This window comes from Schistocerca americana, chromosome X (genome assembly GCF_021461395.2).
Source record: "Schistocerca americana isolate TAMUIC-IGC-003095 chromosome X, iqSchAmer2.1, whole genome shotgun sequence".
NCBI lineage: Eukaryota > Metazoa > Arthropoda > Insecta > Orthoptera > Acrididae > Schistocerca > Schistocerca americana.
The window spans coordinates 928,296,637-928,307,066 of NC_060130.1; the positions used below are offsets into that span (position 1 = coordinate 928,296,637).

At 38.2% G+C, this 10,430-nt stretch overlaps 1 protein-coding gene across 1 annotated transcript in view; it reads left to right on the forward strand.

Annotated features, from left to right (window-relative positions):
• LOC124556804 (protein phosphatase 1 regulatory subunit 37) overlaps window positions 1–10,128 on the forward strand; it is a 247,765-nt gene extending 237,637 nt beyond the window's left edge. The window contains exons 10-11 of the mRNA XM_047130824.1: window positions 1,659–1,997; window positions 8,462–10,128. Of these exons, the coding sequence (XP_046986780.1) occupies window positions 1,659–1,997; window positions 8,462–10,069 (1,947 nt within the window). The 3' untranslated portion in view covers window positions 10,070–10,128. The remainder of the gene's footprint in view (window positions 1–1,658; window positions 1,998–8,461) is intronic.
• The last annotated feature ends 302 nt before the right edge of the window (window positions 10,129–10,430 follow it).

The window sequence follows — 10,430 nt, forward strand, 5'->3', positions numbered from 1 at the left end:
GATTCCTCTAGATATCTCATACACAGGTTGGCATTGAAGGGTGCTATGCAGGTGGCCATGACTGGGCCATGGACTTATTTCTATACCTCCACTTCAAAGGAAAAGTAGTTGCATGTCAAGATAAAGTTAGAAAGGTGTATGAAGAATGAGGTAGTGGGTTTGGAGCGTGAAGGGGGGTTGGGAGTTTTCAATAGTGGCAAGACCATGGACATAGGGGATTAGTTGTTGTGCAGGGAAATTGAGTCAACAGTGACAAGAAGGGATCCAGGAGTTAAAGGATGGAGAATTGGTGAAGGAAGTGGTTGGTATCTTTGATGTGGGAGGCTAGGTTTCTGGCAATTGCTTGAGGTATTGGTCAACAAGAGCAGAAATTCTTTCAGTGGGAGCACAAGGTGGAAGATTGGAGGGGGTCACATTTTGATGGTGGTATGAACTGCGAGAGGCTTGGTTGAGTGTTCGGATTAGATTGGCTTTGATTGAAGGGATTGGTGGCAAAGAAGTGTTTCCAATGCAGGGATTGGGATAAGGAGAGTAGGTCTTTGACAATCCCAACATGGGTTAAAATTGGGTGTAGGGCTGAAATGAGGCCTTTGCATAGGGCTGAAACTTCTGTGGGACTGAGGTTTTTGGTGGAAAGGTTAAAAACAATTTCTTTGGTTTATTAGAGGTTCTGGTTTTTTTTTTAGGTGTTGGGAGGGAGTTTTAGAAGATGTGGTAAGCTGAAGAGGTCAGCTAGGCACGGTCTGGGTGCTATGATATCAACAGGTTTGACAATTTATGGAGGTGGTGGTTGGAATGCTGCTGTAGGTGTTGACGTGCACAGGTTTCTGTTTTGAAGATTTTGTTTATGTACCAAGAATTGCACAGTAATAGTATCTTGTGGAGGGAGTAGAGGTGGTTATGGGATGCCTGTATCATGGAAAGATGTTTCTACAATACTAGGTTTGTGAGTGATGGAGACTGGTGTAATCTGAAAAGGTGAAGGTTGTTGTGAAAGGATGGATAGTATCCAGAGAAGGGGATTTCCATGGTTAGGCCATTGATGGACAGGGGTACCATGATCCAGACAGCATTTAAGGAACAGGATTTGGGACTGGTTTTTAGCCAGGGAAAAAACACTGTTTTGAACTGGTGCAGAAAGATGGAGCTGGCATCCATTGGGGTAGGGATGGTGTTAGGAGATAGTCAGTGACGTGTGAAGTGAGTGAGTGAAAGTGTTATGTGGGTATAAGAAGAATCAGATAATATAATGGTAGTTCGGGGAGTGAAAAGGATAAAAAAAAAATGGTGTTGGAGCAATAGAATGGTTTTGTGGCATGAGGACATTTGATCGTGCATAAGTTGTAATCATACACAGGAAAAAGAAAGGAAAGACCTGAATATCTGGCTGGAGCAATATGGGAGCAGGGATGGTGGGTGGATTCTGCATTGAAATGTAGTGGTTAGTTGCTGGCAGATGCTAGAACTGTGAACCCGTGGATGGGTGGTACGTAGAACAGCATGTGGTGCAGTTATAATGGCCATGCCCGGTGCTATAGACTTTCAAAATACCCCAATGTGTAATTTCTAAATGAATTTATGCTATTACCTGTTAAGTTTTTTTGTGCTGGAACTTGTGAGAGTGTTTCATTTTTTAATACTTCTTCATGGTTGTACAGGAAGATGACGATAAACAATATGAACAACTGGTGGCTGAAGTGCGTAGATTCTGCACTCGTAATCAAGAGCAAGCATCGGAACATCAAGACACAGTTGGAGCTGAAGTGCCAGAGCGTCGACTACGTATTCCAAAATCTGTTTCTCGAAAAATCTCGTTAACCTGTGAAACATTGATGCGGAATGTGGAAACAGCTAATCACCAGCAGCCACAGCCACATCACCTCTTGCCAGAAACGCGACCACGTGGAGGTGGTGGTCGTCTACGCAGCCCTGCTCCATCTCCAAGCCCTAGTCCTGTCTCGAGTCCTATCCCTAGTCCATCTCGGAATCGCTTCCAGGTACAGTTCCTTTTTAAAAACATTAAGTCATAAGTTATGGTTTATGCAACACAGATACCTGTTCAGAGTAATACATTTTGGGAATGAATTTGTGTTTTTCGGAAATGACTCGTTACTCATCACAGACGGTGATTCAGACTATAATCTAACATGGAGATACATGTGTGTAAGATAAAGAGTTCTTTGCAGGCTCTTTTTTTAAATTCTCATTTGCTCTTTTAATTCATTTTTGATTTTCATTAAGGTCTGACAATGAATGACAAAACAATGTTTCTGCTGCACCAGAATAGTTAAGGATGAGACGTTCCTAATCCATATAGGAAGTATAAAACTCTCAGTTGCTTCGCAAATTGTGCTAGTTATTCAAGAGCACTATTCGATTCTCATTTATGCATTTTTAAACTTTCCTAACATGTTTGTCTTTACTCGCTTTTCCTCACATTGCTGCACATCAACTCACTGTTTTCAGTTTTATGTACAGTAAGACTGCGACAATCTGGCACTCAATAATCCGGCAGTGTCGATAGTCCAGCACATGAGGTGTGATCAAAAACTAACAGGAATGTTTGTTTTTCTTAAATAATTTTTATTTATTGGTCAACATCAACTTTGTTCCCTTCAAAGAAATCCCCCTCAGATATAATACACTTTCACCAGTGCTTTTTCTGATATTGTAAGTCCTTCTGGAACTCACTTTTCATTATGGTGTTCAGCTCCTTCAGTGATTCTGTTTTTATCTCATCAAGGGTGGCACAATGATATACTTTCATGGTCCACTTCAGTCTTGGAAACAGAAAGAGGTCGCAGGGGACTATGTCCTGGAAATAAGGTGGCTGAGGCAACATAATGGTTTTGTTTTTTGCCAAAATACCCCGAGCAAGCATTGAGGTGTAAATGGGATATCATCATGATGCAATTTCCGTAAGTGGTTTTGTCACATTTGTGGTCATTTTCTTCAGATTAATTCACACACATAGTGCATAACTTCCAGTTAGTATTCCTTACTGATCGTACAAGTGTAAGGCAGGAACTCATGGTGCACTATCCCATTGTAATGGAAGAAACCATTGAGAAACACCCTTCGCATGTGTTCGAAATTGTCAAATTTTTTTTCAGTCTTGGCTCTTCATTCTTTGATTGGGATGATTGGGCCTCAGTTTTGACATCATATCCGTATACTCACATTTTGCCATCTTTCCTGAGAAGTTCTGAATTACTGTCAGCTTCATTCAGCAGTTCCTGAGTGATGTCTACATTATGTCCTTTTTGCTCAAAATTCAACAGGTTCGAAACAATCTTTGCTGCACCATGTTTCATGCCCAAAACGTCTGAAAAAATCGCTTGGTATAATCCAAAGAATATGCCGACATCATCAGCTACCTCTCTGATGATGATCTGGTGATTTTCCAGAACCATTTTTGTTACTTCTTCCACACAATTGTCAGTAATTGATGTGCTAGGGCATCCAGGATGGTCGTCATGTTCAGCGTCCTCTCACACCTCTTAGGAATGTTTATACCACTTGTAAGTTCTGGTCTTACTCATAGCAGATTCACCAAAAGCCACAGTCAACATTTTGAATGTGGTTCTACACTTAATCCCATTTTTCAAGCAAAATTTAATACAAATTATTTGATCCATCTTTTTTTAAAGTAAAAATTCACCAAGTACTCAAAAACACTTATACATTTCTGACTGTCAAAAATAAACTAAATATTCAGATCTGCTGAAAATGCAAACATACATCAGAAACACATCTACCAAAAAGATTTTAAAACATTTGAAAAATGAATGTAGAAAGCCTGCAAAATTAATAAAATAATTCCTGTTGCTTTTTGATCACACCTTGTTCATCAGAAATTTTCTCATATTTTTAGCTTGGCTCAATTGGCAGTACACTCGGATGCCTTTGAGAAACATTGGAACTGTTTGGTTCAGCGTCTCATCCGTAATAGTTGTCTGCCTCCCTGAGCGATTATATTCTTGTCAAGATAAGCCAGTTGCATTGTTAGCTTTGTGCTAGTATCAGTGATTCTTTGTTCACTAGACCTAAATTTACAGCACTTACATTTGAATCAGTGCTGCGAGGTTTTATGTAGTAGTTATTTAATAAAATCATTGTACTGTATCTATATTCAGTCAAAAGATTACAACACAGTAAAAAGTTAATATGTACAATGAATACGTTTTCCAGAGCAAAAATGTAACAATTCACTAAAAACTGGACATCATATGAATCCTGGAAAAAGGCAAGAACTGAGACAATATTATGAGTAAATTTAGTATCACATATACAACTATATATGATATTAAAAAAATAAAAACAACAGCTAGAGAAGTTTGTGTCACAATCTGCTTCGGTTAAAAGCCCGGACATGAGGCATACTCTAAAAATACCTAAGTAAGGAACTGTAGATGAATTTTTGCATAAGTACTTCATTGCTAAGAGAGCAGAGGGAAATGCATCAATGAGGCATATGTTATTTGAAAAGCCAAATTTTTTTACAAGGAATTAGTTATGCCCGCGCATGAAGTTCTTCCATTATTGAAAGGGTTGCTTCATAATTCAAAATCTGTCAGGCCATCCGTAAACTAGATGTTTCTGGTATAATAAAATAAAATCAACCAATGAGGGTGTTGCAGATGAGTACAAAACAATGTTTCAAAAGCTTGTTGATGAGCATAAGTTGTTCCCACATCAAATTTACAACACTGATGAGACTGAACTGTTACAGCAATGTTTGCCAAATTCAACCTTACTGGAAGCTGAGAGGTCCATCGCAAAGCATTTGGAAAAGAATAAAGGTAGAATAACTGTCTTAGTGTGTGAAAATGTGTCAGATGATCATAAACTTCCTTTGTTTTTGAGTGGGAAACATCAACAGCCTAAACCTGAAAAAAATATAACGCATGTCCCAGATATTTATGGTGCACAGATTAATTCCTAGATGAAAGCCGAGTTGTTCAAAGACTGATTCTTTCACCATTTTGTCCAGCTGTGAAAGAAAGCTTTCAAAAAATTGGACTATCTACAAATTGTAAGGTGATTCTCATGCTGACACCTGTTGAGGTCACCGTCCAGAATCTGACTTTGTCTTGTGTAGAATTTTTTTCATGTATCTTCCTGCCAGTGTTACAGCTCTAATTCAACCCATGGACCGAGGGAACAAACAAAATTTCAGGTGCTGGTACAGAGGAATTTTTGTGCACAAGCTGCTAAGCTACTGCATCATCAAAAAGTTCCAATGCAATGTTAACATCAAAGATGCTATTTAACTGCTGCAGTTGCTTGGACCTGTGTGAAAAATGCAACATTGCACATGTTCTGGAGAAAACTATGGCCTAAACTGCTTGAAGAATCCGAGATGGAAAGTGATGTAAACAATTAGGAGTCGAGAACTGATCGCTCTGAAATTGTAAAAGTGATAAATTCTGCATCCACTTATGAACTGAGTGCATTTTCAGCCAAAGAAGTTGACAAATGGATTGACATTGATAGATATTTAGCAATCAAAGAAGAGCAGACTGATGATCTGATGTTACAAAGAGTTTTCAACCCACAGGAGCTGTCAGAAACTGAGAGTGATAAAGAAGATATGGCTAAAACTTATATCTCCTGGGCTTAGGCTTCAGAAGGACTGTTATGAAAGTCACTGAAAGTAACCAACAATACAGTACTTCTGAAGTTATGAATTTGCAGATTATACAAAATGATGTTTCAAAAAAAAAAAAAAAGGGGGCTCATTCCAAGAAACAAGTTAGCATTTCCTGCAATGTTCAGGAGAGCTCAGAACAAACTTTCAGCTTAACCACTGGGGTTAAATATCAGTCCAAAGTATTCCAATTAAACTGCACCAAATCCTTGGTAACAGTTTTTATAATTAGCTTGTTCTTGATCCTTTCAAACCAGTGGTGCCTATTGTATTTCATAACTGGCATACAAAAAAATTGTGTATATTAAACTTTTCTAAAACTTCGAGCCTTAAATTGATTTAATAGAACATTACAGTATTCGGCTTTTAATTCAGTGTTATTTTTATAGAAAAGTAATACATACTTTAATTTTTTATACTGTAGTCTCTCCTATTGTATTAAACAAATAACAGTCACTTGTTTTTGTACATTAAAACTGTAGGTTTTACTTATATCCCTTTTTTTAAACCAGGTTTTTATAAATAACCTTCATTATCTGGCATATTTGTGACACAGCTCCAAGCATAATAGGTTATCAAGATTGTCAACCAGAGCTTTATATCAGTGAACAACTTTGTTCATTTGCAGAGTCATTTTCATTTTGTTCCACTATCTTCGATAATGGCTACTTGTGAGTTTTCAGAAATCAATGCTTGTAATACCAGTAGGGGCTAATTACCTATCAAATGCTGTAGTTCTCAAAGTCTCAGAAATTTAAAAATTTCTCCACTTAATCTGATTTATTATTTTTCGTACACTTAAAGTGCTTGCAGAATGAAATTTAAACAGAGCAGCAGTGTGTGTGTGTGTGCTGATATGAAACTTCTTAGCGGATTAACACTTTGTTGCCAGACTGGTACTCAAGCTGAGGACTTTTTCCTTTTGTGGGCAAATGCTGTACCACTGACCTACCCAAGCATGTCTCCTGAACCACCCTCAAAGTTTTACTTCTGCCGGTACCTAATCTCCCACCTTCCAAACATAACAGAAGTTCTCCCGCCTAACTTGCTGGACTAGCCTTCTGCAAGAAAGGATTTACAGAGACATGGCTTAGCCACAGCCTGGGGGATTGTTTCCAGGATGAAATTTTCACTCTGCAGCAGAATGTGTACTGATGTGAAAGTTCTTGGCAGATTAAAATGGGTGCTGGACTGAGACTCAAACCAAGGACCCTTGCTTTTTGCTTGCAAGTGCCCTACCACTGAGCTACCCAAGCATAACTCATGACCCATTCTCACATCTTTACTGCTGCCAGGACCTCATTTCCTACTTTCCAAACTTCACAGTTCCCCTGCTTAACCGGCACGACAGTCATGCCTGGGTAGCTTAATTGATGAGCACTTGCCCGTAAAAAGTAAAGGTCCTGAGTTTGAGTCCATGTCCATCACACAGTTTTAATTTATCAGGAAATTTCTCATCATCGCACATTCCACAGCAGAGTGAAAATTTCATTCTGGAAACAATACCCCAGGTTGTGGCTAAGCCTAGTCCCTGCAATATTCTTCCTTCCAGAAGTGGTAGTCATACAAGTTAGGCAGAACTTCTGTGAAGTTCAGGCGGTAGGAAGTGAGGTACTAGCAGAAGTAAAGCTACGAGGATGGGTCATGAGTCATGTTTGGGTAGCTCGATGGTAGAGCACTTGCCTGCAAAGGGCAAAGGCCCCAAGTTCAACTTGTGATCTGACACACAGTTTTAATCTGTCAGGAAGTTTTATTTCATATGATAGTCATGACACCCAGTCAATAACAGTGCACATGTTTAGCATATTTTCTACTTTAATTGAAAAATATGTTCTCCTTCTTATGTATTGTAACAACTAAATGTACTGATTTGCCTGCCACCTGTGAATGTAGTTTTCAGGCTTATGCTTTACTTGTTACTGAGCACAAACGGCACAAATTAAACGGGGTCAGCCACTTAACAGGTATGTGTTACACCTGTTGATGAACTACCAAAGTATGCACACATTTGGCAAATAAAAATAGAAATCATTATGCCATACACAATTTTGTTGACAAAATAAGGACACCAGCATTCTGGCATCTGTTGTTGTTGTCGTCGTCATTGACGATGAGGAATGGAATAGAAAGGATGAAACCAAGGGTGCCTGCACATAATGTACTCCTCTCGAATAGCACCAAGGGGATCACAGAAGGTAACACCCCCATCTGATCAACAAATCACCTTCCACAATGATACATGTTCTCATTCCATGAAACACTGTGGAGCAGTTTTAATCCTTCGCTGTGAATAGAATGCTAAAGTCATGAAAATAAAGAAAGATTAGTATTGTTCATCATAAATATTTCATAAAAATGTTCTGAAAGTGTAAATATATTATCATTTTTTAGAAAAGCTGTTTTGTTGTTCAGATGTTTTTGTTTCTTGATGAGCAGAACTATCAGTGGAATAAGTATGAGTATCTCTCCAATGCATGCTCCTGTTTAATAGATGCGTACATATGATGCATTTTTCCAGTTTTAAAATGTTAGTACTATTGTGCCACCTATCTACTGCATTATTATTATTATTATTATTAATACAGATCTTTTCTGTAGCTTAACATTTTCTGTACATACTTGTATTATCTTCAAAACTAATTATGTGGCTGAGAATAAAATACACATAAGAGAAATATGCAAGTACTAAGTGTATGATGGGGAATATTTACCATTGTTAGTTTACAAATGACATATTTTTAATCATTTTAAAATGTGTGATCATGCAACAAACTTTACATTAAATTCTGATAAAATAAACTGTGTCTATAGGTATCAAGAGTATCCGAGATGTCTTCACCGACAACTTTCTTCGAAGTATCATCATCTCCATCATCATGTCCAGTAACAGCATCACCATCTGCATCATCATCCCGGTTCCAGGTGACTTCTGTTGAACCAAGTGTTTTAAATCCAGATATAAACAGAAGGATTGGGAGGACTGTCACACCTGGCTTTTCTTTCAAGTTGAATGACAATGATGTATCTCCAAATAACCATTTAGAAACGTCAGATGAATCTAAGAAATCAGAAACACCTTTAAAGCCATCTGTAGGCGGCCTCACGGATGAAAGTGCTGGTCTTAGAGCAAGTGAATTGTCTTGCTCATCATTATCGTCATCAATAATTACAGGCGATACAACCCAGAGTTCTCCAGGTATGCCGACTCAACTCATCGATACATCCAAAATATCGCAGAACATTGCAAAACAAATGCAAAGTTTGTCCAGTTGTGCAAGTTTACTGTCATTAGCTTCTGACACTTCTGAAGATAATGATGACATGGAGGTTAGGAGACTTATGGATCCAGAAAGTTTCACTGAAAAGCATAATCAACTTGTAACAGATATCCAAAGTAATTCTTCTCTTCAGAGCACAAATTTTGAAATTCCAGTTCCAAAAGTGACAACCCATTCAGATGGAGGAGTTACAGTCAGTTCTAATCCAACAAATGAAACTCATTCAAATAGTTCGAAATTAGTTAGTAGGTTTGGACATAGCACAGTTCCTCAACCACAAAGAAAGATTTCATGGGTTGCACCACCAGACATCCATTTCAGTGACCAAAAACCAACTTCCAATTTAGAAAAACTTATGGGATTGTTTCAACAACCAGGCAGCTTCTTCAACAAATCCCAGCCTCAGTACAAAGCAACAGCTGCTATCATAAATCAACAGCCTACATCAAATAGTGATGCAGCATTTCTTTTGACTGCAGGGCCATTGGCTAATGCAGTTAAAGATGCAATGCTTCAGAAATCTGGAAAGCTAATCCCAGAGGGTCCCGAAGTTCAAGCATCACAATCTCCAGTGCCAGATTTCATCAATAACAATAAAACTGGAGAAGCCAAGGTTAGTGAATGTGATGATAAAAAGGAAATTTCACCAGTATCATATGAGAAAGGCAACCAGCCGAGAATAAGGCATCATGAGGATGAAAATTTTAATCTAGCCAAACCTTGCCTACCAGTTGTTACAGGTGAGGATGATCGTGATAATGATGATGACGATGATTGTGATACCCGAATGTGGTGTCCCGTAACATCAGTCTGTGGCAGTGGTATTAAATTGTGGGATTCAGCTGATGTAGATTTCAGTCAAAGTGCTTGTGGTTTTCAGTGTGGAAATTTGAGTGTGATTGATGATGCACGGACAGTGATGAAACTTCATGTGAATGAAGCTGGATCTCCTACAACTGGTGAAAAAAGTGACAGTGATTGCCATAGTCCATTTTCTTTCGAAGAGTCGTGTAATCCTGTAAAATCACCTGAAAATGTTGAGACTACTGACCCTGATCTGAGACAGGCTCAACTAGTTGACAAAGCTAATAACTTAAGTAGTGCAAGAGATGATGATCAGATAACTGTGGTACCTGACTGAATAACTCATTTCTGTAAATCCTTTTTGCAGGCACTTCATGTGTATTTCTCATTTGTGGAATCACCAGTATTTTTCAAGTGTTCTTGGTTAAACCAGAGCTCTAAATTTCATTTATATATTAAACAATACCCTATTTCCTCTTCATTTCCTTTCTTCAGGTATTCCAGTTGTCATTGTGAGTCTCTCCCCAGTTGTTGCATATATATGTACATTCATTGTAATTTTTATAATTTTGAACATTGTTACATTTTTTTCTCTGTCATGACGTAATGGTTGAAAAACAGAGAAGTATCTTCCATTAAACTAAAATCTTAGCTTCATTGTCAAAACAATTTATAATAATGGACACTACTAGAGTTTG